Genomic DNA, 14479 nt, shown 5'->3' with positions numbered 1-14479 from the left:
TATAAAATTTTAGCTTTTTCGTTATTGGGGCCATGTGACCTTTTTTTTTTTTTTGTGGCATGAGATGCTTTTTCCAGTGTTACCATTTTGGGGTTGGTACTCCCTGTTTTCGAAAGAAATTTTTTCTTTGAGGGCAGGAGTAGAAAAGAATCAATTCTATAATGTATTTTTTCCTTGTTGGTGTTCACCATTTAGCCTAATAATCATGTTATCTCTATTCTATGGGCCGATACAATTACAGGGATACCAGACTTGAATAATTTTTCTTATGTTTTACTAAATTTGGCACATAAATAATTATTTATATAGCGCACACAGATTACACAGCGCTGCACAGAGTTTGCCAAATCTATCCCTGTCCCCAATGGGGCTCACAATCTAATCAAACCCTCATGTGTGGGAAAAAAAAAACCTATCATTTTTGTATTGCCGTCTTCCAAGTGGCATAACATTTTTACTTTTTTTGGCTACAGAGCTGGTTGATGGCTTGTTTATTGCGGGACATGTACTTTGCACCAGTATCATTCTGGAGTACTTTTTTATCACTTTTATTTTCCTGGTTTTTAACAGGTTTTTTTTTTTACAGCGTTCATCATGCGGTTCCATAATAATTTACTTTTACTCTATGGGTTGTTACAGATGCGGTGATACTATATATATGTGGGGTTTGTGTTATGATTTAGACTTTTTTGCACTTAATATGTCTCTTTATATGTTATGGGGCTTATGGACATTTTCATTGATTCATTTATTTTTATTGAATAACTTTTTTTTTACACTTTTTTATTACTTCCACCATGGGAGATGAACAAGCAATCATCTGATTGCTTGTTCATGATAATACTCTCCAATATTGATGTATAGGCTGACACTGTGTCTTTAAGATGATGTCACAGACGCCATCTTAATGATACTGCCTACAGGCAGCCCTGCTAACAGATTAAAAGTGCTTTTTCTTCCAGGTGTGTAGCTTCCATGATGGGGTAATTTACTAGTCTAGCTATTATTTAGGACCCTCAGAGTCATTTAAAAGTTGACCAGATCCATCTAAATGCAAGTTTTGGTGATTTTCCAAAAATGTGAAAAATGGCACCCAAATTCTAAGCCTCATAACATTCTAGTAAAATATGTGGAATCTTAAAAAAACACGTCAACATGAAGCAGACATTTGGAAAATGTAGGCTATGAATTAATTTGGGTGCTATGACTGCTTCAAAATGTTTAAACTAATTTAAAGTACAAAGTGTCACAAGGAAACAATCTTATATCGTTTGAAAGCTATAACCACTTATAGTGACACAGGGCAGATTTAAAAAATGGGGCCATGTCCTAGAGGCCAAAAAAGGCAGAGTCCTGAAGGGGTTAAAGGAGGTTTTCATATTTGCTTGAGGTTTGTTATTTTGACCGACAAAAATTAGTTACAGTGCACAAATATAAATAGTCTTAATTTTTTCTTGTTCCCAAATCTTTGGGAATCAGTTTTACCATCATCTCTACTGATCTAAGGTTAAAATAAGTGATGACAGCAGATATGCAAACACACGACATGTTCCCACATATAAACGCTTTCTGCCCAACATTGTCCTCACTCGGCGCCCGTCAGGGATGTGTGCACTACCGCGTCACGTGTGACGAGAGGAAAGCTGTGTGATTCAGGTCGCATGGAGTTGGCGGCTGGTGTGGAACAGTGGGAGCCGTTAGAGGAGGCAGGAGGCGGCATCTCCCGCGGTAGTCCCGGGGATAGCGGTCATGTCTCCCAGAGTCAGAGCGTCTGCAGCGGCGCCTCTGTGGGGCTCCTGAATGACGAGGATCCGGCCTGTACACAGTCATGTGACGCTCTACTCCGCTCTACAGCGGCTCAGCTGTCCACCTACCTCCTCCCCGCGCAGCAGAGCTCTGAGGTGAGGGCGTGGTCTGCAGAGGTCATGTGACTACATGCCGCTTATTCTCTCTGGTTGTGTTTACACTGGTAGCGGGAAGGTGCTGCGTCTCTGGGCGCCAACTCGCTGCCAGGTCAAGTGAAATGTTTGTTACTTCCACCATTTTCTGTGAAACGACAAACCATTTTGGGTTGTAACATACAATGGTACAGGGTGGCAGGTACAGCCGGACCCTAATGTGACCCTACTACCATACGTATAAATATACACCATGTGACTGGAGGGATAGTAAGTGTGCTGGGTGTGAATGTACATTACAATCAATGCAACTTTAGATGAACGTCTACAGATTTTGGTAATGTGTGGTAAGCTGCCGTGGCCACAACACAAGGCTGCACTAATTCATATGCTAATTACACACCGCCCAACTTTTGGGCTAAAGAAATAGGGACAAAAAGTCCCCTTTACAGGAACCACACCCATTGTGCCACCCCAAACATAGTATAATACTGACCTGAGGCTGGTGCCACACGTAGCGCTTTGTCTGACGTTTTCAAACGCAGACAAAGCGCTACGTGTGTCATCACCCTAAGGCCGGCGCCACACAGGGCGCTTTGTCTGCGCTTGCAAACGCAGACAAAGTCGCGCCCACCGGGGCGGGCCTCGGCCCGATCGCATCAGCGTTTCTATGGAAACGCCTGTGATCGGGAACGAGCCGCCGGTGTTTTGCGTTAATTTATAGGGAAAAAACGCCTGTTCTAAAACAACATTCATGTGCAGGGGCATAAGGATGCCTTCTATTCATTTTAATGCATGCCTTTCAAAGCGCAATTCAACAGCTGAAGAGAGGTTTGCCTAATTAAGTTTCTGTTAACATCAGCATTTACAGAATACAACCATTAATGCAGGTGTTAACATGTATGTTAACATTGCATTAACAATCACGTACATTAACATTGTTAAATAACATTGTATTAACATTAGTGTTTTGTAAATGCAAATGTTAACATCAATTTAATTAGGCAAATCTTTCGTTAGCTGTTGTACTGTGGTTTGAAACGCATGCATTAAATGCCGCATGTGAATGTAAGCCAACAGGGATGGCCGAGGGCCTTGCCGTTTTTAAGCAATCCGTTTAAAAACGCAGTGGCATGTGTGAACGCGCCAATTACAGGGTACACACAGTTTCCACATGAACACATACAGCAGACACATGATACGCATGAACATACACTGGAATATATGCAGTACACACAATAGATATAATAATAGATATAAACATATGCAGTACAAATACAATATATAGACCTTACATTAATAATTCACATACTTACATGTCTGACAGGACTTCAGCAGGGGACTGGGGACGGCATCAGAGGAGCACCAGGAAGCACAGTGTCCCTGCTCCCCTCTCCCCTCTCTGTCCATACATCTGCCATTTCCTGTATGGGAGGGGTGGGGCAGGAGCCTGGGAGGAAGCAGCAGTAGCTGCTGAAACAAGTCTCTTAGTGCAGAGAGGCTGCACACCCCAGGCACACAGCAGGTTACTGTATAAGGTCCCTTCCACACTTGTTAGTGTGATGCGCCGCCTGGATCTCCCGGCCCGAAAGTTGCAAACAGAACTCAGCATGTCAGTTCATTTCCGGTTTGCAGCGTTCGGGCCGGGAGATCCAGGTATCTCACAGTGTGGAAGGGACCTATCCCTTAAAATCCTCACTCCCTGCCTGGAAGAAAGCAGCTGCAGCACCCCGTGCTATGCATCAGGAACCTGCGGCTGTCTGCTGGAAACTCAGAGCAGATATAAATGGTTACAGCTGCGGACCTCTCCCCTCTTAAGGGCCCGGTTACGGTCGCACACCCTGTGACCGCGATTGTTTCTCCCCTGAGCAGGTGTGTACAAGCTGTATGGTGGCACGATCCCACGGGCTGCACACAGTGCAGTGGACGGGATATAGAAATATAATGCAGGGACGTTCCCTCTGCCGGCCGCCCAGAACTGTACTATTCGCATGTAACTGGCCTTAATGGCCCCCACGTAGTATAATTCCCGTTGCCCCCCCCCCGCCCCACTCCCACATCATGCAAAGGGGTGTCAATTTGCTGGATTGGCTGTTCATTCGGCAAACTAAAACTACTCTCATCTTTAATCATCAACTTCTGAAGAGAAGAGTCAGGTCTTCTTGCCGGCTAGACCACGCCTCCTTCTGTTGACTGGTGAGAGGTAGCAAGAGTCACAAATCGGTCCATATAAAGAGAAATCCACACCAAAAAAACAAAAATATCAATAACAACAAGCCAGTGTGGTGTGTAAAAATGATCCTCAAAGATATAAATTGACTTAAATAACAAATGCAAATTTTATTGAAAACACCAATAAAAACATTTAAAATTGCATGAGTAAAGTTCATACAAGAATGGTTATGATGCAACCAAAAACCCTCCACACAATAACAAAATCCACTTGTGAATATCTATGGCTGGAATAAAGCAAGTTAGCAAATAGATCCTCACTTCAATATGGGCTAAGATAGCCTACCAGTATACAAATCACCACATGCTAATGCCAGTGCCACATATTACCAAAGTTGAGACTGCATTCGGGGGGAGTGTGGGTCCTCTGACTGTGTGGGAATCTGCAGATCTTCCCACCATTAAATGCATCCCACGATGGGTGGGAACAAGTGGTAGTGGGTGGAGCTAGCATTCAAAGGCAGAAAACGTTTGGGGATTAATTTTACTGCTGGGAGATGGCAGATTTAAGCTGGGGTTCAAGTGAGGTTTATTGTGCCTGTTTTTGATGATGGGTTCCCTTGAATGATAAATTACACCTATGCAGTTATAAATCTAGGGTGATTGGTGTGTGTGTGTGTGTTTGTTTCTATATTGGCTTTGAAAGTTCAATTAATTAAAAAAAAATAGATTCTGAAATCTCCTTAAATATTTTTAAAATTTCCAAAACTGTAATATAACAAAGGAAAGGGAATGAGCCTGGTCCTTAAAACAGAACTTAACTGTTCTTAAATGGTGCGACTGGGAAGTACAATTTGTACCCCAGAAAACAAGCCCTTTTATAGCATTATGAATGGAAAGATGAAAAACTTCTGGCTCTTGGAATATGGGGAGCATAACACAGAAACACAAAAATAGAAAAGGGAACCTGTCACTTCCAACCAATAAATTAACCCCACACAGTAACTTATAGAAGGCTGTACATGTGTCTGTACAGCTGTGGTCTAAAAATTAGTTTTGATCCCCATGTCTAGTTATCCAGTCAAGCTCCCCTACTTCCTCACTGCCGCTCTGGCTCGGACCCACACCCATCCAAACTGTCTTAAGCCCATGAGAAATACACTCCAGTTAAAAACTTTGTGCATGCGCGGTGCACCTGTTAGTTCAGCACCGGCCTGCACGTCCACAGCCGGCTCCGCATGTGCCAGTAATGTGCCCAACGTACAGGAACCACATTAGAACATTCTGTACAGCCTACTGTAAGTTACTGTCTGGGGTTTATTTAGTTGGTTTAAGTGCAAAAAACTCTACATAGGAAGGAAACACACAAGAGAGGAAAGTATAGATGGAAGGAGGTCCTGTGTGTCTTTTAACAACACTATTTTTTTGTGTTTTTCTTTAGATGGAGAACTTGGATAAAAACTTGGAAGATCTACTTGTAAGAGTTGATGAGTTTGTTGGGATGTTGGATATGGTAAGTCTGAGCATAGATGATGGGAGAAGGTGATGTGTCATATAATATATATGAACACCTGTATGACTGAATACAGAAATGCTGTCATCCCTGATATGATCGCCCCCTACTCAACTACTGTTTCTTACCATTAGCAATAGCAGAGATATCAATGAATTGGCCCATTAAGACGTACATGTACGTCAGGAAATGCAGTCCAGTTGCCGTACCCCAACATGAACGTCTCTGCTACTGAGCTCGGGCGATTGCGGCTGGACCTCAGCTGTATGTGAGAGCCGGGCTCCTGTACTAACAGCTGGGATCGAGATACTCACAATCCCGGTTGTTATGTTGACTGTGGCATCTAAGGAACAGTGCCGGGTGCTGACTCAGCAGTGCGGCATCCTCTGTGCTGGGCATGGAGGTGCAAACCGCTCCCATAGCTGTCCTGAGGTCCGATGAAGGACCCAAAGGCTGCCGGCAATAAGTGCCTGCTCTATTGCAGCACGATTTAACAGTGATTGTGTCATCCTATGCAGATTGCCACTGCTTCCTGCAACTGTGTATAACACTCTGCTTTCTTTTATACATATATTTTATTTTTACATTTTCCCATCTTTGGTTTGCAATGCATTATCACATGACCATGTCTTCTAGCTCAGTGTGTGCTGTGATTATTCTTCATCAATATTATACATAACATAAGTATGTAACTGTGATAACAAATAGCTCATATAGCAATATGATATACAAAAATATATTTTTGTATATCATATTGCTATATGAGCTGTTTTTAGCCGTCAACATTAAAGGATTGATTTTACTTCACGTGGTATTCTATCGGAAGCTGGATTGAATTTGTTTGTATACCGAGTATAAAATTGTTACATGTCTACCAATTCCAATTGACTCTACAGCTCCAGTTCTACTCCAGTGACAGGAAAACCTTGTGCTTCTGATCTGTCATGATATTTTTAATGTTTCTTTTTCCACAGGATAGGACTGTTTGATTGTAGTTGTCTTTCTTGCATTTATATTCTAAAATACTAGTATGTAGAGAAAAGACTATGCAAATATCTGGTCATCCTGGCAGACGGTATACTGTACACCAACTTCATGCTATACATATCTTGGATAAACTTTACATGTGTTTGCCACTGGACTATTTAAAAGTGATTGCAACATATTTTTCTATTTATTCATGTGGTTCTTTTTCAGATAAGAAATGATACTTCTCAAGTAGTTAATGAAAAAGTGCCTCAGATTTACAGTAAAGCTGCAGAAATGAGAAAATTGTACCAGAAAATTGACTTGCTTGAGGTATGGATTTGGAAGATACTCTGTATAAATGCTGAATTAATGTTATCAAGTTACTTGACAAAAAGTACTTTTAGCACAGCTGGAGAAAGCCTTTGACAACAATCCCAACAGAAGATATATCATGTTTCTGACGCCTTCCTATCGTGAGATATAGGCTGATATATCTATCGGCCCTATCTGTAAAATCCTCTCAGCTTTTCCTGCAGTGGTCAGGACTTCCTTGTTGTGACATCAGGGGCACTGAGGGCATTCACGTGAAGGTGCACAAACAGCCTAGGCAATGAGGACACAGAATCACCGTTACTGCTTTTCCAGAAATCTAGTGCAGAGGAAAGCAGGGAAGACACAGAAAACGGATGGAGAGGAATTGGTTTATTTTGATGATGGATATGGCTATTGGCTCCTACCCAACATTACTTACAAGAGAGGATGATCGCTGAGGGACCGTGTGGTCCATAGCCATTTTTCTCAACCGCCTACCACTACCTGGTTACATCCCAATGTCAAGGGTAGTTATAAATGTAGCGGGTGGGTTGCTTGTCCAGCAGTGTTGGTGGCAAAACGATTATGACTAATGTTATGGGGAGAATCTATCAAATCTGCTCCTTTATTAACTGTCACTGGTGTTCTATATAGAGCTGTCTGCGAATGCGGGTTGGCAAGATGATACAAGAAATATATAGTGGGTGCTTAAAGTATTCAGACTCCTTTAAATTTTTCACTCTTTTTTTTTTTTTTTCATTGCAGTCAAATGGTAATATCAAAAAACTTTCTTTTACTCTTTAAAGAGAACCTGTCACCCTTCTCTTTAACTAACTGATACCCTTCTTTTAGCTATAAAAAGCTTCCCTTACATCCACATAAATCAACTTTTATGTTCTATTCCCTGGCATCAGAGTAGGCTTGTCTTCCTCACCCAGACCCTCCCATCTACTCCTGACCCATGACTCTTCTCAGAATGTCATGTGACCAGAGTTACATCCTCACAGGTCCTTTAGTCTCCTAACATTAGCAAACTTTACACCATGCGTATATCAAATGACATGAAATTCCAGCTGCCCTTCATGGACTTCTACTCCTCCCCATCTTCCATGGAGGCTTCTGTGATTTTATGTGATCAGATACATACGCGAGGTAGATGTTGCAGATGTAACAGGATCTTAGATGATGTCATCCTTGTCCCATAACTTTAAGTGCCCATTGAGCTTTCTGTCTGTATGTTCCATAAAGCAAAACATCATAGCCCTGAGACCTCTTATTCAGGAACAAGGAGCCAGAATAGTGTAATTAAATTTTAATATGCATAACTCAATTAGTGTGAATGACTCACGTCAGGTGCGCTGCATATAAGTTTACAAACTGATTTTTGTAACATTGCTGCCATGGAAAGGAACCATTTAGAAATGCAATGCTTTTTAAAAACATAGTTTTTATTTGGGGTGGGTAAATTTGCTTAACGGGTTCTCTTTAACCCTGTAACCGCTTTCTGAACATTGGACGTAGTAGTACGTCACGGGCGGAAAGGACTTGCCGCATCGTGACTTAGTACTATGTTCTAGTCGTTAACCCCTTACACTCCACGGTCAGCAAGGGTCTTCTGTACTAGCCCGGGGCTGCGGGATCCTGTCCAGGAGCTGGGTCTCCTAGCAGGACCCATGCTCAGTGTGTTACATAACACATTGGGGCACATTTACTAAGGGTCCGCAGCCGCGAATCCGTCAGGTTTTTCCCGAATATTTCCGCTTTGCGCTGTATTTCACTGTATTGTGGCGCACGCGATTTATTTTTGGCGCAATCGCGCCGACTTTCGCGCGACAGAAATCGGGGGCGTGGCCACCGGACAACCCGAAGGATTCGGAAAAACTGCAGAATTTAAAAAGCCATTTGTGTCGCAAGATCAAGCACTCACATACACCGGAAAAAAGCAGGTGAACTTCGGCGGACCTCGGCGCAGCAGCGACACCTGGTGAATATCGGCGCACGGACCTTAGTGAATCCCGGCAGAACCCAAATCAGCGCCGGCGAACCCGCCGCTGGATTGTGACTGGACCGGGTAAGTAAATGTGCCCCATTGTGATACATCTGTATACACTGTGTTATAGGAATAAGAGCTTGAACAAGCGATCAGAGCATCAGAGCTTGTTCAAGCCAACCTGTAAAAGCAAAAAAAGTTAAAAACACTTTATAAAAAAACGCTTTTTAATAAAAATAATTAAATAACGTGAAAGTCCCCTAAACACCATCATTCCCTTTACATACCTAATAAAGTACAAAAAAACACAAAATCATGAATGCCCCCCAAATATTTGGTATTGCCGCATTCGTAACAATCTGTACAATAAATCAGTAACATTATTGAACACTGTAAAAACAAAACCCCCAAAATTTGCCAAAAATGAAAACTTTTCATAAAATCCATTCACAAAAATGTTCCAAAAAAGGACAACTCAGCTCGTAAAAAATAAGCCCTAAATCAGCTTGTCAACCAAAAAATATAAAAGTTATGTCTCCGAAAAGATGGCGATAGGAAAATAAATTAGATTTTCTCTATATTAGGGTTTTTTCAGTAAAATTGTAAAAATATATTAAACTATATAAATGAGGTTTCACTGTAATCGTAGTGATCCCTAGAATAAAGATAGGTTAATTTTATGGTACGGTGTGCGGCCCTCAAAAAATACAAGAAGAAAGGAAACCAGAATTTACGATTTTCTTTCCCTACAGACATTTAACAGTTAATAAAATCTCATCAATAAGCCAATAACAACTAAAATGAAGTATTTGTAAAGTGCATCTCAACTCGCTGAAAAAAGGTCCTTATATGTTCAAATTGCCAAAAAAATAAAGATTGTATAGACCTTATAAAGGGGCATAATCTGCTCTAAATGGTGCAGTTCCTTTCAATGCCCTGGAGTGAGTAACCTGCTGTATGGGCAAACACATATGTTGCACTCATGAGAAATTGGGTATCAAACGTTGTGGAGCATTTTGGTATTTTAGCCACTGAAAATGTGCACATTTTTTGAAAAACACATTCGTTTAGTCCAAAAAATGAAAATTTCTAAATTGTGCACGATTTTGTTTTATCCCCTGTAAAACAATTAAAGCGTTAACAAACTTCATGAAAGTTGTTTTACATACGTTAATGGGTGTTTTTTCTATAATGGGGTAATTTATGGGATTTTAGCGTGATTTTGTGTTTTTATGAAAATGTGGAAAATCGCACCTAAAGCCCCATAACAAAAACGAGAGGATACATAAAAAAACCATGTCCACATAAAGCAGACATTCGGTTAATGTTAGTTATCAAGTTTTTTTTTGGTCTTATGACTATGTATGAATAGAATTTTTCACCAAATATCCGTTTTTCATAAATAAACGCAAAACATACCACCAAAATTTTTCAACTAACATGAAGTACAAAGTGTCACAAGAAAACTATTTCAGGCCTATTTCTCCATAGCCAGTAAGTCTTGGCTGCATGTTGCTAGCACCGATGGCAGGTGTGTTCCTGCAGTTGGCTTCAAAAAGATGGCGACCCAAAGCTGTCTCGTTTTAACCAATTCATTACAATGTGCTAATTGCACATTGTAATGAATTAGGAGGAAGACCCCCATATACTGCCATACTGTGGTATGGCAGTATATGATAGGGTCGATCAGACAACCTAGGGTTAAAGTTCCCTAGGGAGTAAAAAACCATAGTAAAAATAAAAAAAGGTTTAAAAAAAAAAAATTAAATCACCCCCCTTTCCCTAGAACTGATATAAATATTAATAAACAGTAAAAATCATAAACACATTAGGTATCGCCGCATCCGAAAATGCCTGATCTATCAAAATATAATAACTGTTTTTCGAGTCGAAAATGGCACTTTTTTTGCCATTTTGAAAAATATAAAAAAAATCTATAAAAAGTGATCAAAATGTTGCACAGTCCTAGATATTATAGCAATGAACACGCCATCAAAAGTCGAAAAAAATTACACCACCCACAGCTCCGTACACCAAAGTATAAAAAAGTTATTGGCGTCAGAAGATGGCAACGATGAAAACATTATAAAACCTATACAAATTTGTTATCCATTTTATTGCACCAACCCAAAGAATAAAGTAGACCTGTCATAAGGGGCGTACAGTGAAAGCTGTAAAATCCAAGCCCGTTGAAAAAGTGGAATATTAAATATCATCATTATGCAGTGCAATTTGTTACGCAAAAAATAAGCCATCACAGAGCTCTTTATGTGGAAAAATCAAAAATCTATAACTTTTTAAAGGTGGTGAGTGAAAAAAACTAAAAAGGGCCAGGTCGTTAAGGGGTTAAAGTGTTACAAAGTTATAACCATTTATAGTGACACAGGGCAGATTTGAAAAAAATGGGCCGTGTCAGGAAGGTGAAAAGTGGCTTCGGAGTTAAGGGGTTAATGCCGAGACCCTTTTTAGTTTTTTTTTTTTTATTTCCATTTTCTCTCCCCACCATCAATCTATAACTTTTTTTATTTTTCCATGTACAGAGCTGTGTGATGGCTTGTTTTCTACCTAACAAATTACACTTCATAGTGACGGTATTTAATATTCCATGCCGTGTACTGGGAAGCCAGAAAAAAATTCCAAATGCAGTGAAATTGGTGAAAAAACGCATTTGCGCCGTTTGCTTTTGGGTTTGGATTTTACGTCTTTCACTGTGCACCACAAATGACATGTCTATTTAATTCTTTGGGTCGGTGTGATCACGGGGATACCAAATTTATATAGGTATGGGTTTTGTTTTCACAGTTACAAAAATTAAAACCTCCTGTACAAAAAAAAATTATTTTTACTTTTTATTTATGACTGCGAGGGAAAGGGGAGGGATTTTTTTTTTTTTTTTTTTTTTTACTCAGACCCCCTAGAGTACTTTAACCCTAGGTTGTCTGATCCTACAATTTACTGCCATATACAGTATGGCAGTATATGGGGATTTTCCACCTCATTCATTACAATATGTGAATGAATAGGTCTTCGGAAGACCCAAGGTTGTCATGGCAACAGATCGCCCATGTGGCTAGCACCAAGCGTGGATGTTACCGGTAAGTGTTTGCATAGCTGGAATGTCTTTGCTGCATATTGCAGCAGTGTGCTCAGCCCGTGAGCCATCTCCATTTACCCGCAGGCGACTCGTGACATACTACTACGTCACGTGTTGGTAAGGGGTTAATGTACATTATGCACCCCATCTACGTAAATGTAGATATTTTTGCTAAATTATTGAAGAAGAAACCTGAAATATCACATTGCTTGTCAGTCACAAAAGGTAAAGCATGAAACAAACTGCTCCCTTGCTATATGTAAATTAGGTGATACTCACCATAGTTGTTGTCACCTGTCACTTTCCTCACAAAGTCCTCTTTCACATGACAGGCCTCACAGCCACCATATACTAAGGCTACATGCTTACAAACATTTTTCTTGGCTGTGTGCTAGCAAGTTTTTTTTTGTTTTGTTTTTTTTACAGCTGCCCTATTGACTTTAATGGGAAATCTGGGAATTCATTTGAACGGCCATATTTCCATAGCACAGCGTTTGAGCCCGCAGTCTGCGCTTCAAAAGATAGAGCAGGGTAGCTACCTGGCACCCTATGGAGAGGGGAGAGGTGAGGAGCGTTCACCCCTTGCCTCTCCAGCCAGCGGCACGCTTCCCCTGGATTCCAGGTCATGTTCACCAAGCCTTATGTATATGTAGGAATCATCCAACACCAGACATAGCTGTGATTGTAACACTCCAGTGTGCATTGCATCTGGTTTACAGGCCTGATATGTGGGCAGATCATTCAATTTAAAGTGTTCAGGATCTCAGTACTAAAGACACAACAGCATTCGTTGAGGGCTGCGGTCACTATACTTATTGTCAAACATAAGGTCAAAAATGATACAGCACATTTTAAGCCCAACTCCCTTGTTATTTTTGTGCCCCACTGTTATAAATCGGGCACTTTTGTGTTTGTTCCTATTCAGGCCTTTGTGAAAACAGTTGGAAGCAATGTGGCTCAGATGGAGGAGCAGGTTACACAGGCTGAAACCAACCTTGGGACATTTCCAAATCCACTTAAGAAAATATTCCAGAATTTCAGTTCTTCGCCTCTCTTTTCTCCTTCTGTAAGTATAACCGTAGAAGGAATTTCAGAGCCATTTTAACCTGAAACTAGGATGAAATTTATGTTGGAGTAAGAGGTTGTACTAATGCCTTTACAAGCTTCATAGACTCTAGCAAAGGCAATTTTATGCTTTGAAAAAAGTGTCATGTGTATATGCATGAATATGCAAGAAACTTTTCTCTCCCTCAGTTGAGGCTGTGCGCTAAAGTCCATTCAGGTTTCTTCACTGCAGCTCACGGTCCTGATAGGTCATGTGAAGCAGGGGAGATCCCTTCCTGTCCACACTATGCAAGTGAACAGGCTGGGAACTGGTTTGTATATCCGCTTCTTGTTCATTTCACATACTGTACTTGGGTTAAGATCTGAGAAAGGAATAAACAGATAAGGCCTAAATATTATATCCATGTTTTTGTTTTACTATCCAAACAGAAAGCAGCTTCTCCAAGAACTCAACCTACAAGATATGAGCCTCCCACTGTGTTCAGAACTGAAGACTACTTCCCCAGCACCTAAAGACTGCAACTAGGCTCGGGACATTGCCACAGACAATACAGCTTTGCACTTTTTACATCCGACTAATCACTGTTACACATTATAGTCTTCCTGAACAAGAACATCTTGAAAAAAAAGTATTAATTTTGTACATACTGTAATATCAAAGTCTTCCATTAAAAAATTCTGTATTAGTACTGGGCTTTGTTTAACTAGTTCTGTGCAGTTCCTTGATCTTTTCCTCTTTTAAATTTATGAAAACTGTTACTTTGGGAAATCCAAAATCTAGTATTGTATAGTACAGTCACATTAGAGATTTGGCTGTAATGCATATGATGTTACACCAATTAGTGAATATTACTTGCATTGTGATGGCACAGGTCAATTTTTGAAGTTGTGCTGGCAGCAAATGAATTGAAAAGAGCATGTATGAGGCCAAAGCATCCTCAAGACAGCAAACATCCCTCCAAACATCAATCCACCACATCGACTAGAAACTGGCCAACCCCTTGGCTTACCCCCAGCCACATTCACCAACATGGTCCATAATTCCTCCCCCCTCTTAGACCTCACCACACATGATGAACATACCCCCACCTCCATCTCTCCAGGTAACAACACAGGCCTGGAACTCTTACCCCCAATATTCCACTCGACAAAAGCCCGATCAGAATCAACACTATCCATCATTTTTTTCAGCAAGGCTCCATCAAAAGCCAAAAAAGAAAAAATGTCGAAGAGGATGTAGAGGTGGCAAGCCCAAATCCGACCCTGCTGGAACCACAGACCGTAACACAAAAAGTAAAAAAGAACAAAAAACTGAAGTAAAAATTAAGATTTTCAATCTTTCCTCTCATATTTTGAAACAAAATGAGACTTCCCTCCTAACGAAAGGGCTCTCATTTTGCCCAACCACAAAATTCAACGAATTTGATTTATTTAATGACCTCCACTTCTATGTTAGAAAACTGACC

The 14479-nt window shown here is 40.7% G+C and overlaps 1 protein-coding gene across 1 annotated transcript; it reads left to right on the top strand.

The window, feature by feature from the left end:
* Positions 1 to 1579: 1579 nt before the first annotated feature.
* Positions 1580 to 13702, top strand: LOC140132944 (biogenesis of lysosome-related organelles complex 1 subunit 4-like). The gene is made up of 5 exons (XM_072152413.1): positions 1580 to 1901; positions 5512 to 5583; positions 6781 to 6882; positions 12874 to 13014; positions 13443 to 13702. The coding sequence occupies exons 1-5, from the start codon at positions 1662 to 1664 to the stop codon at positions 13524 to 13526; spliced, it is 639 nt and encodes a 212-aa protein (XP_072008514.1). The 5' UTR covers positions 1580 to 1661; the 3' UTR covers positions 13527 to 13702.
* Positions 13703 to 14479: the final 777 nt, after the last annotated feature.

This window comes from Engystomops pustulosus, chromosome 5, assembly GCF_040894005.1.
Source record: "Engystomops pustulosus chromosome 5, aEngPut4.maternal, whole genome shotgun sequence".
Taxonomy (NCBI): domain Eukaryota; kingdom Metazoa; phylum Chordata; class Amphibia; order Anura; family Leptodactylidae; genus Engystomops; species Engystomops pustulosus.
The sequence above is the reverse complement of the archived record's forward strand: the minus strand, read 5'-3'. Positions and strand labels throughout refer to the sequence as shown.

Bases quoted from the DNA above. Each gene is read 5' to 3' on its own strand.
- LOC140132944 (XM_072152413.1), top strand. From the start codon at position 1,662: ATGGAGTTGGCGGCTGGTGTGGAACAGTGGGAGCCGTTAGAGGAGGCA. The intron at 6,883-12,873 runs GTATGGATTTGG...GTTCCTATTCAG, and splicing joins AGAAAATTGACTTGCTTGAG to GCCTTTGTGAAAACAGTTGG. The intron at 13,015-13,442 runs GTAAGTATAACC...CTATCCAAACAG, and splicing joins CGCCTCTCTTTTCTCCTTCT to AAAGCAGCTTCTCCAAGAAC.